At 49.2% G+C, this 26,338-nt stretch overlaps 1 protein-coding gene and 1 non-coding gene across 4 annotated transcripts; both read right to left on the bottom strand.

Moving 5' to 3' along the window:
• Positions 1-379: 379 nt before the first annotated feature.
• On the bottom strand, positions 380-19,098 carry CFAP418 (cilia and flagella associated protein 418). 3 transcript variants are annotated; one of them, XM_072803841.1, is made up of 6 exons: positions 18,944-19,098; positions 13,653-13,740; positions 10,827-10,891; positions 10,227-10,292; positions 5,514-5,609; positions 380-1,736 (listed from the first exon to the last, which is right to left on the bottom strand). In XM_072803841.1, the coding sequence occupies exons 1-6, from the start codon at positions 19,096-19,098 to the stop codon at positions 1,583-1,585; spliced, it is 624 nt and encodes a 207-aa protein (XP_072659942.1). In that variant the 3' UTR covers positions 380-1,582. The 3 variants fall into 3 exon arrangements, with proteins under 3 accessions (XP_072659942.1, XP_072659945.1, XP_072659943.1); XM_072803844.1 differs by lacking the exon at positions 380-1,736 and adding an exon at positions 4,800-4,965; XM_072803842.1 differs by lacking the exon at positions 380-1,736 and adding an exon at positions 4,972-5,202.
• Positions 19,099-19,629: 531 nt separating this feature from the next.
• TRNAS-AGA (transfer RNA serine (anticodon AGA)) lies at positions 19,630-19,711 on the bottom strand. The gene has a single exon. It is a non-coding gene; the product is annotated as a tRNA-Ser (tRNA).
• Between the last annotated feature and the right edge of the window lie 6,627 nt (positions 19,712-26,338).

Genomic DNA, 26,338 nt, shown 5'->3' with positions numbered 1-26,338 from the left:
TGCCGGTGGGGGGACTGGGCGGGGTGGGCACAGGACTAAGCAATCCCGCCCTGGCTCTGGGCACCCCCTGGGCCACGCCGTGGGCCCCACGTTAGGGCTTCCCCTCGCACGCGGGCAGGACGCGGGCAGGAGGGAGGCTCGGAGGGCTGGGAAGCCCCGAGTTGCCAGGGACCTGGTGACATCCCGGTAACTGACTGCCGTCGCGCCCCTCCAGGCTCAGCGCCATCGAGGAGCAGCACGACATGCTCCCTGCCCGTCGCCCTCCGCTCGGTCTCCTCACCGCTCCTCTACCAGTACGTCGGGCAACAGGCCGCCTGCGGAGAGAGGTTACTCGCTGTTCGCTTGGTGGAATGGTGGGCGCCAAAGTCGAGAAAAGCACTTGGGGGAAAAATCCAGTAAGGGTTTATTCATATTCAGATTTTTTTCCTTGTGGTTTTAGGGACATCGAAAAAAGTTTTTTACATGTAAGTGAATATTTACTAAAATAGCAGACTATTGATATCGGAATGAACCCAAGGAGAAGAGAGAAGCTAAAACTAGAGTACACGCTCATCACTTGTGCATAGTGTCACTCGGGGTTAGCGAGGCGGGCCCAGATGCGGGCAGCGGCCCCCTTCACCGCACACGACCCGCCCACACCCCCCGTGGCCGCTCATCGCGGTGACGCCCGCCTGAGATTCGGTCTCTGGCTGGAGGAGACGATGTTCGCAGCCCCTCACGGGTCTCGCTGCCCGGCTCCGGGCTCTACCCTCTCCGAGGGCTGTAGGGGAAGGACGCGGCCGAGGGTGTCAGCGGCCGCTGCTCCTGCACCTGCTGACCGGTGGCCGCTACGTATCGGTGTGAAGCGCGGAAGGAGTGTCCCACGTACGAGGAGACGGGCCGGCCGGGCATGTGACGCCTTGCTCCCTTCCTTCCTAAGTGAAATGGCCCCGCGGCAGAAACAAGGAATTCAAAGCGTAAAAGCACGCGGTCTCCCCGTCCTCCTGGTCTTTGGGAATCCATCGTGTGGAGTCATTAGGGGGATTTCCGGCCGTCTCCAGGGGCGCGCTACTGCCCTGCACCTCGCCCCCGCGGGAGCAGGACAGCCGGGAGGGGGACAGCCGGGAGGACAGCGGGAGGAGGACAGCCGGGAGCAGGACAGCCGGGAGGACAGCAGGAGGAGGACAGCCGGGAGCAGGACAGCCGGGAGGACAGCAGGAGGAGGACAGCCGGGAGGACAGCCGGGAGGAGGACAGCCGGGAGCAGGACAGCTGGGAGCAGGACAGCCGGGAGGAGGACAGCCGGGAGGACAGCAGGAGGAGGACAGCGGGAGGAAGACAGCCGGGAGCAGGACAGCCGGGAGCAGGACAGCCGGGAGGGGGACAGCCGGGAGGACAGCAGGAGGAGGACAGCGGGAGGAGGACAGCCGGGAGCAGGACAGCTGGGAGCAGGACAGCCGGGAGCAGGACAGCCGGGAGGACAGCGGGAAGAGGACAGCCGGGAGGACAGCCGGGAGCAGAACAGCCGGGAGCAGGACAGCCGGGAGGACAACTGGGAGCAGGACAGCCGGGAGGAGGACAGCCGGGCGCCCAGCTCCGCGCCCTCAGTGCCTGCCGCACACCCAGCGGAGCTGAGGATCGGCCTGCAGGGCAGTCAGGGCTTCGGCAGTCCTCCAGCTACACTGGCAGGCATAGGCCCGGGCTCCCGGCTTCTTTACCAGCTTCGTTCTTAATTTCTGGAACTCCGGCATGTTGTTCCTAGTGATAAAGAATGGAGACTTTAGCACATTTGCTCTGGCTCTGGCTTTGCTCATTTAGTTCTGGCTTTGCTCAGAGCTGAAGGACTTAAAAAAAAAAAGTTCTCACTGCTTTGTTTTCCTATGTTGACAACAGCTGAGCACTACACAACCTCGTCCTCGCACCCGACACCAGGGGACGGGCTTCTGTGTTCTTCCCGATGCTGTTTCCTCGGGGTCCAGTACTTCTGCGTGGCCGTCCTCTAGGCCTGTTTACTAAAGCTGCCGCCACAGCACAACGAACTAAGAGGCTGCGTGAAGAACTATGGGGTGGTCCTACAGAGATGATACGAGAGGACTGGGAGGGATGCTGGTTCATCTCCCACCTCAGATCCTCACCTACACCTTATTCTAAAAGCCTGCAATATGGCCAGTGAGGGGCAGATGAGAGCATAAAGATAGGGCACCCCGGGGGGCTCAGCGGTTGAGCATCTGCCCTCAGCCCAGGGTGTGACCCTGGTGACCCGGGATCAAGTCCCGCGTCGGGCTCCCTGCATGGAGCCTGCTTCTCCCTCTGCCTGGGTCTCGGCCTCTCCCCCCCACCCCCCACTCTGTGTCTCTCATGGGTAAATAAATAAAATCTTTAAAAAAAGAGAGAGAATAAAGACAACAGGCTTCTGGTGCGTTACCTATAGCAATTCTTCACTTCTAGACAAAAAGTACCTGTTGCTTCTATTTGTTGAACTGATATTGTACCTTTCACTCGTTTCAATGATAGACTTATTTATCAGCCAGATATACTATTAGCCACAGAATAAATGTCTATCCTGCCTTAAACGTCAATAATGTGAAGATAATTAAATGAGTGGGCAGGACCATCATCACAAAAAACGAGAACCATCAGACCTGATGCTACTATAAATGAGACTACAGGGGTTCATTCAAGTTTCACGAACTGAAATTCATAATTTTCACGATAATCCATGTACTGAATTTACGTAACTGTTCTAGGACAGAAGAAAAGGGGAAAATTCAAAGTGAAATGCTGAAAAAACACAAAGCGAAATGATGAAATAAAGTATGCATATTAAAAAGAGACCCAAAGTGCTGTTACTTTTGAGGTCACTGCGACAGGAGGCAGGCTACAAGGTGCCCTCTGGTGGCCACTGGGCACCACACTCCGTGCTGTACAGAATCCAGGCATGATTTAGGTTTTGAACCTAACAAAACCTAAGAGATTTTCCAGGGCAACCGTTTGATTTCAGGAAACTGAGACTCTGACCACCTCAGCGTTACAGTAATCTGGGGGGAGAAATGGATAAGCTAAGCTTTATCGGAAAGAAAAACACTCCACAAATGAAAACTAAACCTTCTTTATTCAATCTGCAATATATGGTGGCAAGTTTAACAGCTGACTGAATCCTTAATTAGAGATTTTATGAGTCGGGGAGTCATGGATAGCCAGAAAACCGATTAATGCACTTCAAATGTTTTTTAGGAAGCACGTATCTTAAAAGCTTAGAAAACTAATTTCCCATTAAGAGAATGATTTAGTAGGAAATGATTTAGTAGGAAAAATAAAAGCATTTCATTTAGCTATTTTTGCAGGATGATCAAGTTACAGCTTATACTACTTTTTGAAAATTGCAGAACTTCCCAAAGCTAGGATACGCACTTCTGTCGTTTATAAGGACAAGCCAATGTGCAGACTGACAACACTAAAAATAAATGCCCCCCACCCCCGTCTGCCTTTTATCTTGCCTTCTTTGGTGACCACCCACTTGTGCTTTCCTTAGCTAGCACCACCCCCCACCCTCCTCAAGTGCTTCATCTTCTCTCCGCGCCTTCCTTTTAGCCCATCGCATCCTCATTCACACAGCCGGGCCACTGGATGTGAAAATCTTCCACTTCCTAGCTTTCCCCCCAAACACCTCACTCTTTTCCCTCCCTCCGCCCAGGCACCGAGGGCTCAGCACAGCACTGATGTGATATGCATCCTATTATTCTATGCTCGTCGTATAAAAATTGATGGTTCCCACTGGTGACACGGGGGGATTACTGACCACTCATTACAGTAACCAGAAGTTAGGACAGAAAGACGATGGAGAGGAGTCAGAAATGGCAAAACAGACCTGAAATCAAAAGCTAACCTTTCCAACTCTGGGATTAAATGTGGGCTAACCTGACCTGGGTGTTTGGGACTGCATTAGGCTTCATTTGGGCTGGGAAATGTGAAACCTCGCAAGCTGTAATTTTTCCATGAATTTGTATATTTGAATTTTTCTGTATGTGTGGGAGAGGTCTCGAAGTTTTCACGGGATTTTTCAAAGTGGTTTGATGTGAAAGAGTTTTAAAAAACGATTCGTGGAGACTCCTGTGGATTTACAAGAGAACGGCTCCCAGACGAGGTGTGGAACACAGACTCTCACCTTTTTCTTTATGCTTCTAGAAAGAGATGCAATATATTCTGATTGCTTGTATTAGAAAATATAATTCTTGTTTAGGCCTAGGTCTGGGCAATGGGGGGGGGGTTAAAATGCATGATTTATACACTTCATTAATTTTTAGCTCTTCTTTTTTTTTTTGAAAATGTGAAGCATAATTTATAGCCTATTTTTACTTGTTTATTTACTTATGTATTTGTTTGTTTGTTAAGCAGGCTCCACGCCCAGCACAGAGCCCAACGCAGGGCTTGAACTCATGACCTCGAGATCAAGACCTGAGCTGAAATTAAGAGTCGGATGCTTAATTGACTGAGCCATCCGGGTGCCCCATATATGATGTACAATTCAGATTCATTTTTAAAACTTACAACATCTTAAAATTGGGTATGGAGTAAGTGTATAAGAATGTATAAACTGCAAAAATACCAGTAAGACACTATCCTGGGGATCCCTGGGTGGCCCAGCGGTTTAGCGCCTGCCTTTGGCCCAGGGCATGATCCTGGAGACCCGGGATCGAGTCCCACATCAGGCTCCCTGCATGGAGCCTGCTTCTCCCTCTGCCTGTGTCTTTGCCTCTCTCTCTCTATGTCTATCATAAATAAATAAAAATAAATCTTAAAAAAAAAAAAAAGACACTATACTGACCACAAGGAGGGAGGCAGACACGTACCAACCCGAGATTTTCAATCTTGTATTCCAGTGAGTGCTAGAAGCGGTACAGAGTGCCCTGGACACATGTGATGAATTCACTCCCAAGTTGACAGAGTGGCGAGGGGATCATGGAAGATGTGCAGTGAACTGTACGCCCTGAGGGACAGGCCAGGTCTTAGGTTACTAAAGGGTGGGGTGGTGGGAAGGTGTCCTTTCCCAGTGCAAGGGAAGAGCTTGCACTGTCACAGGGAGTGGCAGTACTGGGTACTCTGACGCAGCTGGACTCTTGTGAAGGCAAAAAGTAAACTGTGCAAGGGCAAGCTGGGTGACAGACAGATGGGGGCTGGACGGTGAAGGGTCCTGGGTGCTGTCCTAAGGAACCCGGACACGATTCTGTAAGGGGAAGAATTTAGGGCGAGAGCATGGCACGCTCAGGGTTATGCATTTGTGCTCAGCAAGAGAAGGGTGGCCTGAAAGAAGTGACTGTAGGCAGAAGAGCTGTGAGAAGGCTGTCACGATACTCCCGTCTGGAAGTCACCCCCCCCACCCACCGAGGCTGACAGCAGACAGATGGAGCGGAGGAGATGAGGGAGGTATGCAGGTGGGGGCCATCGTCCTGCCAAGCCCGTCGAGAGACGGTATAGCAAAATACAAAGTATACGCGGTACGTTTTTTCCACGAGGTGAAGTTCTTTGTACACATACCTGAAAAACAGATAATCGCACGACTGGTCCCACATATAGTCGTCGTAGCTGACTACCCTGAAATCACACGCTACACAACGCAGGCGGTCACAGGCTCTGTTCAGAGGAAAAGAACAGTATGTTAAAGATTAGCAGCTGTCTAAATATGAAAATATGAAATTATTCATAGGATACACCACATACTACAGGTTACCGAGTAAACAACAGAGCAGTAAACATTAATGTTTTATGAAAGGACGGATTATGCATCTTTCAGGTAAAAGTCCTCAGGTTAAATTTCTGTGCAAAGCTATTTTACTAAGCTCTAAGCTCTCATGCACCGATATATTTGTTATATATATTTTATGTACATTTTCTATACATGCATGTGCGCACCTGCATATTGTACAGATACAGAACAAAAGGGATGTGCACATCTTTTAGTTCAGTGGTTTTCAAATTGGGTCTGAGGGAGATCTCCACTTAAGGCACTTAAATTGCTTCCCTTCCCACGGAAATTTTCAGGGGTGCCTCTATCACACAGAGAGAGAGAGAAAGTGGGTGCGTGAGTGAGTGAGCATGCGCCTGCACATATGCACACGTAGACGGGGAGGGGGGCAGAAAAATCTTCCAGCAGACTCCCCACTGAGCACCGAGCCTGATGTGGGGCTCTGTTGCACGACCCATGAGATCTTGACCTGAGCTGAAACCAAGAGTCAGATGCTGAACCGACGGAGCAACTCAGGCCCTTCGATAAGAGGTTTGAACGTACCAAAAACAAAGTGAAAAGACCAGTGACAGAGTGGGAGAAAATGTTTTCAACACACAGTCAAATACTCATACTATACACCAAGAGTGCTTACAAATGAGAACAAAACTTAAAATATATTCAATTGCTCTAATACAGGCATCACGGAATAGCCGTTAAGAGCACAGACTGTGCAGACCGACTGCCTAGGTTCAGATGTGATTCCACTATTTACTAGCTGTGTAACTATAGCCAGGTAACTTCTTTGTGACTCAGTTTCCCCATCTGTAAAATTATATGCCTCATAGAATTCTTCTGAGGATCTAATGAGTTGACACTGGTAAGGTGCTTATAACCGTGCCTGCCACACTGGTTATTAAATGGTCAAAATATAATGAAAATTTAAAGCAACCATAAAATAAATGTTTTAACCAATTAAGTCAACAAAAATTAGCACTCTCAGACATTCCTGGTGGCTATGTGAATTCCTATAACCTTTTGGGAAAAACCTTAGGTTAGCACTATTTTGAAATTAAAATAATCCCTAGCTGTTGCTCCAGCAACCCCATTTTTTTTGGAACCTATTACATATAAAGAAAAACATCAGTCTAGAAGCCTTTATCTCAAGAATTTTTACTGCACTGCAGAATTGCTGAAGTGGCAAAAAACCAGGATATCACTTGGATACCTATTAAAAAGGGAAAAGACTGAATAATATGCAGTCTGTTTATGCTACGGATTATTAGACAGCTGGTAAAGAGAATTAGATTCATCTAGTGACTTAGAGGGATGTCCGAAGCAAGGTACCCAGCCAGCATATATAGCATAAGCCTATTTTTATAAAAACAACCAAAAAAATTTCCTGTACAGGTGTTTGTAAGTTTGTAAGAACATGGAGGCAAATGTGGAAGGTTATATACTATGCAGCCAACACTGGCTACCTCAGGGGTAGTGGGAAAGGAGAAGAGAAAACATTATTATCTTTCTCTTTATACATTCTCAAATTTAATTTTTAAGAAATAAGCATTCAATTCTTCAATAAAAACATAACTAAAACACCCCATCATGAGAACTTTTTTCACTTATTTCCCTCTAACATTCAGATATGGTTAACTTCAAAATTGCAATTATTTTTTGGCCTGAAGAGTTCTTTGAAAACAGATGCTTTTTATTTTAAAAATCATTAAAAATAACTAAACACTCAAAATCTATACAAATTTCATAAACAACTCCATATTTTATCTCAGACTCAGCAATTTATAGAGTTGTATTTGTACATATGGAAATCCAACACAATTACATTTGTACACATTTGAACTTGGATTTTGAATGCACGACTCAGGAAATGCAAAATGATGGTTCCCAAAGCTGCCGTAACTTGCTTTCTTATGCATATGTAGTTTATTACATGATTGCACAGAGTGTTAACTTTAATGCCTTAATACATATGTGCAATTTGGCTAAATTACTGCTGGTGTGGGAACTATAATTTCGAATTTCCTGATGTTTTGTATGTGTAAAATCTCAACCATAATGTTAAATACAGCTTTTTAATTTAATTTAAAATTTAGTAGTTTATTCAAATCTAGTCACACTACTACATTTTCCTACAAACACTGCCCTGTGAGAAAAATAAAACTAACTTGCAGCTAAGAAATCATTCTGCTGCTACGATTCACTCTATTAGATCATAATTAGTAGCAGTGCGTGGAATAATCCAGTCTTACAAGTAGTTCAAAACAGCAGAGTAAAATTCGATATGGCTTGAAAGTAACACCTTGATTTTATCTATACCTTATTAATGCCACCACGCTTCCTGCTACTACCTACTACCCTTTCTCCTTCCCCCCAACTGCATAAAGGACTCAAGGCCTCACACCCTAAAATCATTCAGCAGCACTCCCAAACCAGAGCTTTACCTAGAAATCAAACAAATAAAACACATAGAAAATAGGCAGAACAGACTCCATTTCCTTTATGCCCTGGGCATGGAAGTCAGTGCTCATATTCAGGGCTTAAATATATTTCTCTCCCGTACCTACCTAACAAGAGGATATCTAAAAAAGGGCACGATTCTAGTGAAAGGGAAGTTGTCAGGATTCTTCCAAAATGTGGAGGGAGAGCAAATACGAAGGTGGCACCAACAGTGTTGTCCTTTTGTCCAGTTAATACACACAATCTTTACCATTTTTAAGGTGTTCATGATGGGAATGCCCCCAATAGTCTGGGGTGTCCGTCCCCTCCTGTCCAGTCTACACAGTGGTCTAAGAAGCCTCGCCGTCTGGACAGCTGGAAAAACAGCAGCCACAACAGCAGAAACAGCTGAGCTTCTCCCCTTTTGCAAACACCACGCGGCCCTGTTAACTGGTATACTGGGAAGGTCGGGGGACCAGGAACAAGTTGCCAATCTGAGACCTAGGTTTGAGATAATTTACGCGACCTCGGGAAGGCACATTACTTGGAAGTCGTTCTTGACAACATTCTCTTTTACTTCCCGTAGCCATTTAAACCCATTTAAAGCCATTCTATGTTCTAAATGGTGCAAACATGACACCTTTTCCCTACAGCCACTGTCACTACTCAGGTCACAGCTACCGTCGTGGTCTCTTTGCTGGAGCTCTCTAACTACTGCCTGCTGACTCCTCTCCTGTCTTGCCCCTCCAAATTCCAATCCATTTTCCATTCAGCAGCCAAAATGACTTTTCTCAGAAACACATACAGGATTGCCATCCCAACTGCCAAAAACAACCCCCCCCAAACGACCAATGGCTTCCTCTGCATATGACATACGTTTTCTGAGGTCCTCCAGAGGACTACAGGACCCCAAACGAAACGTCCCTCGACTACCTCTGCAGCCCCATCAAGAGCCATTCTTCCCCCCACCGGCTGTGCTCCAGTTCACCTGGCTGCCCTCCGCTACTCCAGCTCAGGGATCATCTAACACTGCGTGCCCCCTGGCTCTCATGATTTCCCCTCTTTGCTAATTCATTTTTCATCCTGCACTCTGATGAAATGTTCTTTGCTTGGGAAAGCATTCCCTAACCCTTCATATTTGGGGGGGGGGTGGTAATTATCTACGCTTATCGTACCCTGCACTTTCCCTTCACGTTATGTATGATGTAGGACCCAGCAAGCAGGTGGTTAATTAATATGTGTTCAATGAATTTAACACCAGTGTCTCGATTTCCTCATTTCTAAAATGGGGTTAAAAAGTCTTGCTCTATTTGCTTCTTGCTTCCCCCCCCCCCCCCGTGGAGCTGAATTAATAAGCATATATAAAAATGTGCTCCAGACAGCAGAAAGTATTTCACACATAAAATGTTTTATGTGCACGTGAACTGGTATATGCTTCTCTTTCTGTGGGTGCAGATCAGTGTTAGGAAGAGGTTGGATGATGAGGGTATCTTTGTAATGGTGACGGAGAAGAGACCCATGAATATATACATTTACCTATGTATACATGTGCAAACAGTACGTGTTTTTTCGTCCTGTAGCTGTGCACAAAGTAGGAAGGGGTTTGATGGATCAAATTGGCAAATGCTCATGGATCAGTATTACGTGCTAGGATCATGTAAAATAGGCCATTATGTTGTCTACTTAATTTCCATCTGGAGTGAGACGCTTCTATGCTAGAACCCATTCAAAGTACATGTAAGAAAGTACTACATAAAAGAAAATCTTCATGAAATATTTGCTCTTTGAAAGTCAACCAGAATGGACTATCTTAGAGGCCATTTTTTATCTTTTTAATTTTTGAGAGAGGGACTGAGAGAGAGTGTGTGCCTGTGTGTGGGGCGGGGCAGAGGGAGGAGAGCTCTTAAGCAGGCTCCATGCTGGGCAAGGATGCCCAACGCAGGCCTCGATCGGTCTTGATCGGTCTCACTGACCCTGAGATCATGACCTGAGCCAAACCAAGAGTCGGACGCTTAATGGACGGAGCCACCCAGGCGCCCCGAGAGAGACAGAATCAATTTCTGACATCCTACCTCTGTGAAGTATTTGTTCCAATGCCACACGGGGCAGTGCTCCCACCAAGGTACACTGGGCTGCAACTAGACAGTTCAGCAGACGGAAGAAAAAAATTACGACAAAAAAAAAAATATGAGAAGTTAATTTGACCTCATTGACTCTATATTCTTATAATCAAACTGTATATTTTTCCGAGCAGGCCAATTATTTCAAAGGAGGGCCATTTACTCCAGGATCACTGCATTATTGGATATAACCTGTACATTCAGAACACTCAAGAAGTTAACATGAGTCACAGAAAAACGTGTTTGCCAAATAATACAAGGGACAAAGTAAACACTGAAGAATATAACAGAACGTTAATTTTAAGAAACTGTTCACAGTTTTTTTTTTCATGGCAGAAAATTATTTACAATAGCAATAATCTTCCATTCAAGTTCTACACCAAGGGATCACAGGCCGTAAGGACAGGGAAGATACTGCTATCGGTCTTTCTCCTGAAAGCCAGCCAGTGCTTTGTTGTTCAACGTCACTGTTGTTCAAACGGTAAATTTACTAGACTTTGCTTAGCGTTTGCTCACTAGCGTGTGTGATTCACTAAAGCAATCTCAACTTACCTCTTACCAAGGCTTTGAGTGGAAGCTCTGACAGATGGGTTACCTGAAGATTTAGATTTTAATTTCTGTTAAAAAAACAAAACAAAACAAAACAATAAAAGGCCAAGGGTAACTTATGGAGAATTCTAACATGAAAATATTCTTTATTTTATAACGAGAATATTTTGCAAATGGCTTCAATAAAGATTTTGTATGATTTTAAAGTTTCTGAAATAAAAGAAACAATGATCAAGACCTTTTAAAGGCAAAAGGGAAGTAGACCTCCCCGAGGAATTTATAAATTACTCCACTAGCTTTTAGTCTAGGAAACTGATATATTGCCGTTATTAGCATGCAAAGATTTAGAGTCACTTTATAACTCTTCAGTTAATACTAAGTCCAGTGATTTAATATGAAGGATCTGCTATTTAAAACTTCATCCTGGAAAAATTCAATTGAGGAGGGGGGAAAAAAAAAAAACCAACTAACTCAGACTCATTTTTAAAGGCTGTGAAGGGTACTCACCTGAACTAAAAATAAACTAACCAAACTCCTGGGTAACTTCAGGAATATTAATTTTGATCAAATGGAATGGTATCAAGCAATAGACATTCAAGGGAAATTGGAGAACTACCTAGGCGCAAGCATACAGTAGTTCCTATATGGTTACATAACACCATCATCATCAGGAAGCATTTATTAAGTGTTAACTGGTATATGGTACCAAACAACATAAACCAACCGCATACTAGGACCACCGCCAAGGAAAGGAAGGAAGTTGGAGAAAAGGCAATTTAAACTATGCAGAGACATGCCTTCATTTTACCTAGTAGGTGAAGAAATTTAATGGAGGCAAAAATATTTCATTTTACTATTTCGCTTAACCTTTTTATTTGATGTTAAACAGACCTGGAAAAATTTTTGGTGCATGTCTGAGAAATAATAACGTGCGTGAGTCTTTTTATTTGGGGAGACACGTTCCATGTACCATCCAGGCTCACACGTGGTGGCAGTTGTTCTGGGGCTTTCAGACACTCAACAGAAGGGGCGAGGTGGGGGGAGGAAGCGGTACTCCCAGAGGCACGATCCCGTCTGGATGGTGGGACGGACCCCTCTTTTCCTCACCCCGTCTGTGTTTCCCACAGACCCGCTCTCCTCCAGAAGTTTATTTGGGTTGTTTACCCCCTTGCAGTCTGGAGAACGGGATATAATAACTAAAAGAAGGGAGCGCTCAGAACAAGCGCATGGAAGTTTACCTCTTTGTGACTGTACGAATTATTATTTCAAATTAGTGTATCTTAAAGTCAAGGCAGAGAAATTCTTCCCTCTCCTCAAAGTATTCCTCTTCTTCCTTCTCCTCACATACAGACATACACACCGAATTGTTCAGATGATCCATGAATAACAAGAACGCCTCTGGTCTTTTCTACTATGAAATCAGCGTTGCTATTCAAGAGCATTTATGATGCATGCTTGTTTGCAGAGTATTCAACAGCCTTACTACTGTGTTGACACGTTAATCACCTAGGTCATCATTCAGCTTATTAATTTACCACCTGCTTATGAACTGAAAATGCTAAATTTAGAGAAATAAAGATCTTAAGCTATTAGTCATCTGATTTTTAGTCTGGCTGACAAAAATAAAAGTGGCTCACACCCGTGTACTTACCACCACCACCGACTAGGGATTTTTAGTCTATCGTGCTTTAATCTGCCCCCTTTAAAAGAACCTCTTTGATATTCTATTTATTTCTTAGATTTTCTTTTTTCTTTGTGGTCTCTGTAACTTCAACTTCCATTTGGTGTCCGGTGAAAATCTCACAAGTATATTTTATACCCACCACACTGGTAAAAATTAAAGTATACAGCTTCTCATCCACTGCTGGTGAGAAGGATAGAAATGATATAATCATTTTGGAAAACATTTTGGCAAAGGGTAGAAAAGTTGAAGGGTAAGCACACCTTATGACCTAGCAATTCCTTCCTTAGGTTTGTACATCCTAGAGAAACTCCTGTATGTGGGGAAAAGGTGGAGATATCCGATGCAACACCAGTTTTTAAAAGCAACAACTGGAAACAATCTAGATGTCTATCACCAGGGAAGTGGATAAACAAACTGCGGCAGACATCATTTCAAATGGTTTACGATTATATAAGTACAATTAAAATATTAAGGTATCGATGGAAAGGACAGATTACCTCTGGGAAGGAAGGCAGCAGAGTAGGATTTGGAGAGTACTTTTTAATTTTTACAATTTTTATATTATTATTTTTTAATGGAGAGTACTTAAACTAGATCTATAATTTTTATTTCTTTAGAAGAAAAATCCAAATATGACAAGACATTGAGGTATGTTCACTATGGGTGGTAAATATACAGCTGGCTATTATACTGTTTTATGAGCTTTTTATACAGCTGATATGTACAAAAGCACTTAAAGACATGAAAATGTTAACAATTTACCCACTGGGTCATGGGATAACAGCAATGACGCTGCATTTGAGATACTAAACACATTTCTATAATAAAAGCTGTTTTTGGTCTTTTAAAAAATGTTCTTAGAATATAGAATTAAAGTAACCAACTTTACCCGTGAGCTGTCTCCTCTAAATAGCTTTTTAAATTTTTCATTCTTGCTGAGAAATGAACAGCAAAACATATTAATGAGAGTTTTTAATATTTTATTTCTTCTACAACTCTTAAGTGGAATAATTGCCTTAAAATAATTGTATTTTTCAGAACTCAAAGGACTACAGATACTTGTGCATGCTAAACATTTTCAGACTATTCTAAACATGTCTTGAAATAATGAAAGAATTACTGCACATTTATAATACTTAACTTACAACGGGTTTTTTGTCCAAGTTGGGTTCTTCAAATATTTCATTAATAAGACTGTCAAGATCATCTTCTTTCTCAAATGTTTCTGCTGATCTGAAAAGAAAACAGATGAAGTTTAAGTACAGATAAAGTCAGTATCAGAAGAATTTTTGTTTAAATAGTTTATTTCTACAGTTGATAACAGAAGGATAAATGTGATGCTAATTATTTTTTTTCCCTCTATGGACGTAGTTGAAGATTGTTGAGACAAAGATGTAGTTTATCAGGTAAAAAAATTCACATTCGTACTTTACTATCTTCACACTTAAGACATTTAAAGCTCCGCATTATATTTAAGAGAAAGCTGAGCATGCACTTTTCTAAATTACACCAACCACTTATTTAAAGAATATAAAATATATACAATTATAAGTAGAGCCTGAGAATTATAAACAAAGATAATTTTAATGAGTAATTTTTTCCCTAAAAGTTCCATTGTAAGTTAAATAACCATATCCCTTCGCTACAGGAGCTGAAGGTTATATAATCAAAACGATCACTATATATATATAAAAGAGCACTATTCGCTTGACAGAGCATCTCCACTACCTTTCCACCTTGCGCAGGGAAAGCCAGCGCGGGATTACTGGTACCAACTGTTACTGCACAAAACCTCTATTTAACAGCTAACATTTACTGAATACTCACAATATAGATGAAGAAGCAGGGACTGAGAGTTTCAGAAACTCACTCAAGGTCATACGCCCAGTGGGAGGAGAGGCTTGGAATTGAATCTAGGGCAGCCTGGCACCTAACACTAAACAAGGTCAACTCTTTTCAGAGCTTGTATGTCACAGATGCTTCACATCAGCTTTATAACTTCATTAGACCATAAAGATTCTTGTTTTAGAAGACAAGCTTTTTAGCCAGACTCTAACTTTAGAAACGTATTCACTCTGAAAATCCTTAACCTCAGGATCATAGGCTGTAGTTACTGCTTAGAGTCTAACCGGGCGGTGCTGCCCGTGCCCTACGTTGGTTCCCTCTGTCTCTAGGTGTTGCCTCTTTAAACTATTTAACCTCTCTGAACCTCAGGTTTCTTATCTGTAAAAAGGAGGTCTAGAGAACTATTTAAAACTTCTTCCAGGTGTAATAGCCTGTCTCCGGACTCGATATTCCTCAACGATAGTGAAATTCTTCCCTCAAAGGTCAATACTGCCCACATCACTGAATTCAATGGCCCTTTTCAGTTCCAATCCTCTTTTAATCTTCCAGAAACACCTGACCTGTTGGGTACCAATTCCTTCAATTCCTTCTAGGAGAGCAGGCTGCTAAGTTGTCCTCTTGAAATTCTCTCCTCCTTTAGTTTGCACAACATACTCTTTGGGCTCTCCTCCCTCACGCAGTTTCACGATTTCGAGAATCAGATACACTCAAACTTTATCAAACCTATGAACACTATTAGAGATCCAAACTTACATAATATTCTGGTCTGTTATACAATCTCATGATGCATACAACTGCCTATGCTTTAAGGTAGAAGTGAATAAAAAAAAAAAGAAGAATGCCATCATTTCAGTGAGAACTCATACAACAAATTTTAAAGGACTGTATAATACTTTTGTCTGTTGATGCTATAACACAATAATCTTTTTCTTTTTTAAAGTTTGTTTATTTTTTAGTAATCTCGTCACCTACTGTGGGGCTCAAACTCACGACCCTGAGACCAAGAGTCACATGCTTTTCCAACTAAGCCCGCCAGGTGTCCTTATAATACAATAATCTTAATCAAAGGTTAATAAACATTTATTAGTTCCCCCCAACTTTATTCTTACATTATAATCTTGATTAAAGATATGGTTTTTATCAAAAATAAAAGGTATACTCTATGTAAAAAGGTACAAACAATTGAAAGTCACAATTAAATATGAAAGGTATATATAAGAGCTTAAATCTAGATTTACAATATTCTGGCAGACTTGGAAATATGACCTTGGGCAAGTAACTCTTCTACTAAGTCTTAGTTTGGTCAGTGAAAGGTGGATAATAGTATTATTCACCTCATAGGGTTGGGGAGAGTAAATGAAACAACACATACAAAGCAGTTAGCATATAGAAAGGACTCAATAAATGTTGGCTATTATTTGTAGCTATTATCTAGGAGGCTATATTATCTACAAATATTCCCATCTGTATCATCCTGAAACACTTTAGTCCTATTGCAGTTCAACCTATAGCATTTTTTTTTTTTTTTTTTTTTTAACTAATCATGCACCCCTCTTGATCACTGTGAGCACTTCAACAACTCGTGAATGTTTCGGACCACTTGCACTAGCAGTTGTTCTTGCTATCCAGATGCAGCATGCTCATTTATTTTATTATTTGCAGGCCTATCATTTTAAGAGGAAACTTCAGTATTTTACTTCCTAACAGGGAGGGAAGAGATACTGGCTACCTCGCCATACAATTGGCAGGTAGTCTCTTGTTATTATAATAAATTCATAATATAAATCGGTTTCTAATTTTTAAATACCAATTTTAGTTCAGGATAAAATTTTTATGTTTGAGATTACATACCCGATAGGGACTGTATTCCGGTATTAGATTTAGGGCTTTTGCTGCTGTTTTTTGCATGATTTACCTTTATAACTACATTACCAAATGAACAACAACAGTACTGGTCTGCTACAACATTTATAAACGTGTTACTGGTGTTACTGAGCAATCTGATGTGGTGAGGTGGGACAGGAGGCTAGAAACATTGTGGATGGATGTTAGCAGTGCAGGAACGGGCTACGGAGAGGCATAAAGGGGCCTGCTCTTGAAAAGCATCCACCTTGGCAGCCCTTCCCATTTTGGGCCTCCTGCTCTGAGACATCCCATCCCTGGGCACCCCAGTTCTCCTAAGATGAAGGCTCTTTGATAAATTCTCTCCATCCGCCTAAGGAATGAATAAAAAGAAAAGAAATCGCAGAGTAACACGGCGGTGGGATGACGATGGCATATGTACCAGGAGTGAGTACAGAGACCTCCAGCACAGGGACAGTCACGGACAAATTAAGGAGGGTGATATTTGCATAAACGTTCAGTCCAGGAAGCCTCTGACCCTTCAAAGTCAGTCCCTTTAGTTGGGTCTACACTTGATTTTTACAACGCTGCCCAGTACACAACTCATTTTTAGAACCTGTTCCTGAACTTTAGCACCTTCTCAATGTTTTTATCTTCCAGGGGTCAATTTTTATAAACAAATGCCATGAGAGGCCACGTGTGATAAAGCCCGCACCATCGCTGCCGGGTAAATACGTGCGGGCAACCATGCACACACCACCTAGACCACACCAAACCACAGATGCACGCACATATTGACAGGGAGGGCTTTCTTGGGCTGTTCCAAAGCTGCCTCTGTGTGATTTCAAACATTTCCAACACGGTTACGGCCGAGGCTCCCAACTCATCACTTTGAAGGACAATATTTATTCTGACGCCAAGAATTCTGACCTTTTGGGATGGAGGAGAAAATGAGAGGGAAAAGGAAGCCTTATTACTTTATGATTTTATCAAAGAGATGGACAGATGTGCTAGGTAGTTTTTTGGGTCAAAACCCAGAATACTTAGGAAATCTCCTCAAATTTCAATTTGGATGCCTGAGGGCTCCTGGGACCTTACCTGGGGGTCACGGGGAGAAGGTAGGTGGTTGGATTAATACGGTGTGCATAATAATTAGCTATTTATCATCAACTGAATCTCATTTAATTCTCTGAGTTAAAAAAAAGCCAACAACACAGCTAACGACCCAATAGAAGGGAAACGTTTTCTCCACTAACAGGCCCAAGGATCATTCAGCCTGGGGGGCAGGGGGGAACCCAACGAGGCTAGAGGCCGACAGTGCGGGTCAGAGCGAGGTCCCCGGGGTGCCCCGGGGTGGGGGCGGGGCGAGCTCCTGGGGGCCCGGGGAGGGCGAGGCCGCACCTCTGCCCCCACCACCTCGGGGTCCCCGGGGTGACACGGGCGAGCTCCTGGGCCAGGGCTGCCGCAGGGGGAGGCGATGCCCCGGCCTCCTGTTGGGGCGCATAGGGCTCCACGTCCCGGGGGGCGGGGCTGGGATCGGGCTGGGATCCGGGCTGGGATCAGGGCTGGTGATCGGGGCTGGGATCCGGGCTGGGATCAGGGCTGGTGATCGGGGCTGGTGATCGGGGCTGGGACCGGGGCTGGGATCCGGGGCTGGGATCCGGGGCTGGGATCGGGGTTGGGATCGGGGCTGGGGATCGAGGCTGGGACCGGGGCTGGGACCGGGGGCTGGGATCGGGGCTGAAGATCGGGGGCTGGGATCGGAGCCTGGATCGGGGCTGGCATCCGGGGCTGGGATCGGGGCTGGGGATCGAGGCTGGGACCGGGGCTGGGATCCGGGGCTGGGATCGGGGCCTGGATCGGGGCTGGGATCGGGGCTGGACCGGGGCTGGGGATCGAGGCTGGGGATCGAGGCTGGGATCCGGGGCTGGGATCGGGGCTGGGATCCGGGGCTGGGATTGGGGCTGGGATTGGGGCTGGGATCGGGGCTGGGACCGGGGCTGGGGATCGAGGCTGGGGATCGAGGCTGGGACCGGGGCTGGGACCGGGGCTGGGGATCGGGGCTGGGATCGGGGCTGAGGATCTGGGGCTGGGATTGGGGCTGGGACCGGGGCTGGGATCCGGGGCTGGGATCGGGGCCTGGATCGGGGCTGGGATCGGGGCTGGACCGGGGCTGGGGATCGAGGCTGGGGATCGAGGCTGGGACCGGGGCTGGGATCTGGGGCTGGGATCGGGGCTGGGATCCGGGGCTGGGATCGGGGCTGGGACCGGGGCTGGGACCGGGGCTGGGGATCGAGGCTGGGGATCGAGGCTGGGACCGGGGCTGGGATCGGGGCTGGGGATCGGGGCTGGGACCGGGGCTGGGGATCGAGGCTGGGGATCGAGGCTGGGACCGGGGTTGGGATCGGGGCTGGGGATCGGGGCTGGGATCGGGGCTGAGGATCTGGGGCTGGGATCGGGGCTGGGACCGGGGCTGGGATCGGGGCTGGGATCAGGACTAGGGACCGGGGGCTGGGACCGGGGCTGGGACCGGGGCTGAGGACCGGGCCCGGGCCCGGGGTTGGGACCGGGGCTGGGACCGGGGCTGGGACCGGGGCTGGGATCAGGACTAGGACCGGGGGCTGGGACCGGGGCTGGGACCGGGGGCTGGGACCGGGGCTGGGACCGGGCCCGAGCGCGGGCGGGCGGGCAGTGGGCCGGGGCGTGGAGCGGGCGCTACGAGGCCGGCCGCCCCCTCCCGCCTGTTAACCTGAGGGTCTCCTCCGCCGCGGCCCGGTCCCGCTCGGTGCCGAGGACGCCGCCGCCGCAGCCTCGGGGCCGCCCGGCCGCGCCCCGCCTCAGGGGGCCTGGTCGGCAAAACTTGGACTCGACCTCGTCCAGGAGCTCGTCCAGGCCCTCCGCCATCTTGGACCGTGACGTCTTCCCCCTTCGCGTCGCGGCGACGCCGGGCGGTTTCCAGGGGCAACGCGAGGCTACGCCGAGCGCGCCCGGCCCCCCCCCGCCCCCCCCCCCCCCGCTCCGCGCCCGCGCATGCGCTCTCGGTGCCAGGGCGGCCCGGGCGTGCGAGGTGTCGGGGAGCTCGCGCGGCGGGGGGCGCGGGGCGCGGGGGGCGCGGGGGGCGCGCGGGGCGTCCCCGGGGCGCGGGGCCCGAGCTGTCCGCTGCTGCGGGAGCCCGCGGCGCTGTGCTTCCCCGCGCTGCAGGCCGCCGAGCTGCGCCCGGTCTCCCCCTCCCGGACCCAGGTCGTAACCGCAGTCCCGGGCTCCGGGCCTCCCTGGCGCGCTGCTCCTGCGGCCCCGCGGGGGTTCCCGGGCTGCGTCCCCGCCGCGCACGAGTCCCTTAAAGAAGGCGCGGGAGGGGCGGCGGCGAAGTCCTCCGAGCGGAGGCCAGTGTCGGCCGCAAGAAAACGAAGGGAGGCGCGGGGAGCGCCGCCGCCCCGTAGTCGGCAGGATTCGAACCTGCGCGGGGAGACCCCAATGGATTTCTAGTCCATCGCCTTAACCACTCGGCCACGACTACTGCTGCTGCGGGCTGCGGCGGCGAGGCCTATGTAGCGGCGCGGGCACGTGTCCGGGCGGGGCGGCGGGAGGCTCCCGAGCCCCGAGCGCGCTCCGAGCCCCGGCCCCGCCGCCCGCCGCCCGCCGCCCCGGAGAGCGCCCCGGAGAGCGCCCCGGAGAGCGCCCGAGCCCTTCTCCGCCGCCATCCGGAAGACTCGGAGTTGGTGCAGTCGGGCTTGCTCGGCGGGGCCGGCGCGGGGGCACAGCGCGCTCGCGGTCCCCCGGGTCCCCCAGGTCCCCGAGGTCGCCGAGGTCCCCGAGCCGCCAGCCTCGCCCCCCGCCCCGCCGTGCACCTGCCGCGGCGCGCGGGAACCCCCGTTCCGTGGACGCGGCGCTCGGACGCTCCCGCGACCCGGGTCACAGCTCCCGAGGCCCCAGTCCCGGCGGCGTGCGGCGGGATGCGCGCGCTGCCCCCCTGGGAAGCCCCCTGGGGTGGCCCCTGAGACGCCCGCCTGGGATGGCCCCCTGGGGTGCCTCCTGGGATGCCCCCCCTGAGATGCCCCCCTGGGATGCCCCTGGGGTGCCCCCTGAGATGATGCCCCCCTGCGATGGCCCCCTGGGGTGCCCCCCTGGGATGCCCCCCTGAGATGCTCCCCTGGGGTGCCCCCCTGGGGTGCGTCCTGGGATGTCCCCCCTGGGATGCCCCCCTCGGGATGCCCCCCTGGGGTATCCCCCTGAGATGCCCACCTGGGATGGCTCCCTGGGGTGCCTCCTGGGATGTCCCCCCCCCCGGGGTTGCCCCCCTGGGATGGCCCCCTGGGATGCCCCCCCCCCACCGAGATGGCCCACTGGGATGCCTCCTGGGATGCCCCCCCCCGAGATGCCCCCCTGGGATGGCCCCCTGAGATGCCCCCTGGGGTGCCCCCTGGGATGCCCCCCTGGGATGCTCCCCTGGGATGGCCCCCTGGGATGGCCCTAGCCACCTGGGATGCTGCGCCCCGGCCTCCGAGCTGTAGACCCCAAAGCGGCCGGCACCCTCGGAAACCCCAGCAGTAGTTAGGCCAAGCAATGCAGCCGCTTCCCTGACCCGGCCTGCGGTGTGTTCGCAAGGTCTCTCCGGGGCCCAGGGCACCCGCTGCAGCCCGCCGGTTACATTTTTATGGATTTTGGGAGCCCCTTGTTAAAGGCGACCTCGAATTAAGTTACAAACACTCACCACTGAACTAATGACCTTAAAAAGCAAAAGGACTGCCTCTCTCTGTGTCTCTCATGAATAAATAAACTCTTTTAAAATTCAAAAAAAAAAAAAAAAAAAGCAAAAGGAACACTCAAAATTCACCCTGGTCTAGCTACCTGGCCGCATTTTATTATAATGTATGGGGTCGAGGTCAGTTCAAGCTGTTGTGTCTGGGACACTATATGTACCAGGGCTTGTTAGGTGAACGTCTTCTTAACTTCCCACTCATGGATGTCACTTGGGTACGTTGGGATCCGCTGGCCCAGGTGATCTTACGCCGGGAGACTGCGAATGCTCCGGAACCTGGCTTCTTCCCCACTGGGGCAGGCCGTTTGGCATCTCTCAGCAGCCACTCGTGGTGCCGCTGTCGGGCCCACCTTGACTGTTCCCCGCAAGGCCACGCTCCTCTGACCTGTAGGGCGGCTCTGGTTATTTTATGCTCCCAGCAGCTTTGTCTTAGCCGTAAGAATCCTATCTGATTTTCTCCTTAACTTTTCAAAAGTTTATTTTCCCCCCTCCAAGGTGCCTTGCGAGGTGATTGTACTTGGAACCGGCCTGCGGCAGAGACAGGAATAAGCCGTGTGACGCTGACGTTGCCCTTGGGGCGGGCTCCAGGGGGAGGAGCGCGTACTTGCCATCCAGTCTAAGAGGCCTGAACGAATGCTTTGATTCTTCTCTAGAAATGAGGAAATCTTAGGTGGTGTGGCTAGTAGTTGAGACACTCTTTCAGCCCGTGGTAGAGGATTTGCATGAAGGACTGAAAACTTAAAAGTGGAAATGCTTGTAGCTCTGGTTTGTTTGCGTGACTATTAGAAGGTATTGGGGCTTCTTTCCTTCTTCTTCTACTCCCATCCTCATTTTAACAAAATCCCACGTAGAGATAGATCACCCAGGGGTCGGGGCTTAGAGAATCTCGCTTGCAGCGCACTCAACGCTTGGTTGGGTCTCTTGACGTGAGTGGTGGTGTCTTTCCGGTTTGCCTTAGGGAGAGAAAACAAATTCAGTGTCTACGAGGCGAAATGTCCCATGTCACGTATGTGTGTGGCTGTGTGATAAGCTGTAAAATGATAGATAGTGGACTATTAAGAACCTCTGGGTGTCAGGAGCGATGCCAGGTGGGCTTCAGTGGACTGTCAACTGCATTAATGCAAATCGTATTAGAGGATTAAAAAAAAAAGCAAAAAAAAAAAAAAAGCCATCATATATTCCTTTGGAATTAATTTCCTTTTTTTTTTTTTTGGAATTTCCTTTCTGTTTTCCAAAGTGAGGAACCTAACTTATTGTCTCTGTAGTTGTTAATGTGTGTAGACAGTGACGTAAATTCCTTGTCCTCCTAAGTCTTTCACGGTTTTGGAAGGCGTGCCTGGGGTCAGGTGTTTCATAAAGGAGAAGAGCCAAGAGTGTGCAGGTGATACAATGATCAGACGTGGGAAAAGGAGCACGCCGTGCGTTATTGCATCGCTTAGCATTCTACGGAAGTGTTTTAGGGAAAAGGTGTCCGGAATAAGAAAACAGGGCCCTGTTGGCTTTTCCGAGGAGCTGAGGAAAGCTCTGAGCCGGGTTCGTGCTCGCACCGTTCTCAGGGAGCTGGGGGCGCGCTCCAGCTGGGTCTGCGACCGAGGCTCCGGCCAACCCCTGGGGTTACAAGGTGTTTTATGATCCTCCCGCTGTTCCCAGAATGAATCGCAAGGCCTCTTTAAATTCCCGTGTACTTGGGTTTAGCTTTCCCAGCCCTGCTTTCCTCCCACACACCCCAGACCGCGGGCAGGGCCGCTGCTGGGAGAGGAGGCGCCCTCCCAGAGCAATCGCCGGCCCCCCAGCAGCCCACGCTGTGGAAGAAACACAAGAGGCCCAGACCGCTCCGGGCCTTTTAAGTGGCCCCTCAGTTAGGCCTCGATGTCGTGTAGGTAAATTCAGTCCAGAACACGCAGAATCTTTATTGGAATTTGTGCATTCATCTCTCACAGCTGCGGAGAGTTTAGACTAATCACAACCCTCCCTGGGACACTATCATCTTCGTAATTTGAAAAAGGATCAGGAGCCTGCAGGCTTGGAACGTCTTGAGAAAACACTGGCCCCGAAATACATCATCGCACGTGGGGGATCCCACTTGCAGCATCATCGCAGAGCGCTTAAGAATGCCGAAATCAAGTCTTCCTCTGGCCTGATTTCAAATGGCCCGAGAGATCGGGGAGCGGCCTTTTTTTTTTTTTTTTTTTTTTTTTTACTGCAAAACAGATTCTTTCCTCCTCCATCAGCCCCGTTGCTGTCAACGTGTCCGCTGGTAGGTGCCAGAAATGAGCACGGCGTCCTGGTGATAGCGCGGCAGCCGCGGGGCCCTGGGGACCCTGGGGACCCTGCTGGGGTGTGTCCCGACCCCCAGACACGTTCGGCGGCGCCCCCTCCTCGGCCCTCCCGGCCTCACTGCATCTCTCCTCGGCGGCCTGGGTGAAAGCTGCCGCCTTCGGCCAGACCTTCTCCTGCTGCGGGGCCCCGGATGCTACGTGTCCCCACGTGTCCGTGGGGCGGAGCGGGGTTCGAAGTGGGTGTTGGGGGAGTGGCCTCTGAGGGCCTGGTGAACTGCACTCCCTTGCTCCACAGGCCGTCTTCACAGGTACACCCCGGGTGTGTGGCCCAGCTTTTGCCCCCATAGGTGTTTGCTGAGCCTTGCCCCATAGCTGCTTGCTGAGCCTCGGCCCCCGCATAGGAGTTTGCTGAGCCTCGCCTCCCATAGGTGTTTGCTGAGCCTTGGCGCGGCAACCCCCGGACAGGTGGGCCTGTGGGGGCAAATGCTACCGCGAGTGGCTCCAGCCCATCAGCCCTCTGTGGCCCGGTCGTCCGGCATCTCTTGGAGGCCTGAGCATCAGGAGGCGCCTCTCGACCGTCAGGCATCGTGAGCGCAGCTCTCTCCCCCTCCTCCTTGTCTCATATCAATCTTTGCCTCATGGTCTTCGACCTTCGGAAACTCAATCCTCACTTGAGACGAAGAAGGAAGGCTCGGTCGGAGAACTGCGTGGGATGGGGAGCAGGGATCACAGCAGGCGGCCGGAAGGCGACAGGGAGGCCCGAGGGCGGTCCGAGGTGCCTCATGGCCTGGCCATGGGGTTCTCGCCCAGCAGCCTTCCGTCCGTTGCCGCTCCCCGGCCCTGCAGCCCTATTGCCTGTTTGGGGGGAGCCGGGGTTGTAAGCAGACCAGCCCGCTCGGGCTTCTCGGTCACCCCGCCACACGTCAGCCAGCCCGTGGCTTTACAAAAAGATGCTTTTGGATTTCTGAAAATCCAGAAGCTCTCCACCTCCACAAAAAACAAACTCGTGGGAGGCCCTGAGGATAAAGCCAACGGAGCTCTCTCCCTCGCCGTGAGCTGCTGGAGGAATACTTGCAGGCTGCAAAGGACTCTAGTGATTCTGTATAAAACTCTTCCATTCTACAGAAGGAGCAATCGAGGCAAGAGAATCGGAGCAATATGGAAACTCTAGGAGTATTGAGAGATTTTCACTGCGACCGTTACACCGTCTCATTTCATTATCATCCCGGTTCTTCTGGGTAAGCCTCTTTCTGGTGGCCTTGACATCGATGATACGAGTTTAATATGAAATCGCCACATTTTGGAGCCCGTTCATGCCTGCATTGACATACCAATAAAAAATTTTAAAAACCGCTTATCCCTCACGTTCTTTATCTGTGATTGTCTGTGCCGCTGTACCGTCCTCACCCCCCTATAGTTCGGTGCTTACGTCTAGACCTCCTATTACGCATGAGGCCCGGGCTCCTTGAAGGACGGGGACTGCAACCGACATGTGCCTGTTTCTGCTGCAGGGTCTCAGAAGGGATGGAGAAGAGTGGCTTCTGAGGACATCTAAGCCGAAATCCTGTTATCACAGTACTTTGGGGGGTCAGGGAATACTCGCCGGGGTCTAATGGTTAAGGCTGATTCTCTGACCTGTGACTTGAAGCCTGTAGAAATGGTAAGCTCTTTCCTTCCCTGATTCTCCTTTCTTACTAACCGGGGCACAGAGTGGTCATTTCAAGCCGTGGAAGCTCTGGGCTGACGGAGAATGAGTCTTGGTGAGCTTGCAGGGAGGTCTCTGAGCTGGGGGGGCGGTGAGGAGGGTCATACCCGAGCATGAGCTCTGGGGGGGCAAGGCCTGGCCTCGCCTCTGCACCCTGAGGGCTGGCACGTGCCAGGCATGTGAGTGAAGGGACAGATTCCTTCCATAGTAGGAGGAGCATATTTTCTGGCTTATGTTTTTTCCCCCCTGAAACGAGCTCAGACTCCACGTGAGCAGGGTCCGTTAGATACTGATCGTTATCGGCAGAGCCATAGTGATGGCTCCGTTGGTTTCCTTTTGCCTGCTCGGCCGTGGGCACTAAAATATCTTTTTTTTTTTCTCTTTTCACTTGTAGTGTTTAATTTTTATTTTTTATTTTATTGGAGTTCAATTTGCCAATATATAGCATAACTCAGTGCTCACCTGCATCATGGATCCCACCAGCCTCTGAGCCAAGCCAGAACCTGTTCCCTGTTCTCCAACACGGTTCGCTCTGGAATGGGTCTGGATGGCCCCTGAAGCCTCGTGCGATGGACCTCTCCTCTACCTTGAGATTGAGCTGACACTTCGTCCGAACCCCAGACCCTTGCCCAGGGCTGCAGTAGTTTGCTGGGGCTGCTGATCATAAGTTGCCACTAACTCGGTGGCTTAAAACCACAAACACTCTCAGTTATGGAGGCCAGAAGCCTGCAGTCGAGTTGTGGGCAGATCATACTCCTTCTGAAGGTTCCGAGGAATAATCTGTTCCTTGCCTCTTTGCACTTGTTGTGGCCATTAGCTCTCCCTGGCTTGCGGCCTCATCATGCTAATCTGTCTCCGTCTTCATGTCGCCTTCTCCTCTGTGTGTCTTCTCTTGTGCATCATTTTTTTTTAAGAGAGGGGGCAGGGGAGGGGGCCGATGGAGAGGTAGAGAATCTTAAACGGGCTCCACATCTGGTGAGGAACCCAGTGTGGGGCTGGATCTAAAGACCCTGAGATGATGACCTGAGCTGAGATCAAGAGTCCGCTGCCTAACTGACTGAGCCACCCAGGTGCTCCTCTTGCGTGTCGACATTAAAGGAGACATGTGATCGCCTCTAGGGCCCTCGCAGGGCTCCTCCTTTCAAGATCCTTAACTGCGTTACATCGGCAAAGACCCCTTTTCCAAATAAGGTAACATTCATAGCTTCCAGGGACTTGACATGATCATCTTTTTTTTTTTTTTTTAAGGGTCCTTTCTTAGCTTACCACAAGGACCCTGACAAACTCTTGGCCCATGCGGGCCCCTTGTTTTTTTTTTTTTTTTTTTTTTTGGTTACGGCTAAGGTTATGCTTCAACATGAGTGAGTCTTTCTGGAATCAAAGTCTGTCACCACTTGACTA

This window comes from Canis lupus, chromosome 28, assembly GCF_048164855.1.
Source record: "Canis lupus baileyi chromosome 28, mCanLup2.hap1, whole genome shotgun sequence".
Lineage (NCBI taxonomy): Eukaryota > Metazoa > Chordata > Mammalia > Carnivora > Canidae > Canis > Canis lupus.
Note: the sequence above shows the minus strand (reverse complement) of the source record. Positions and strands in the feature narration are given on the sequence as shown.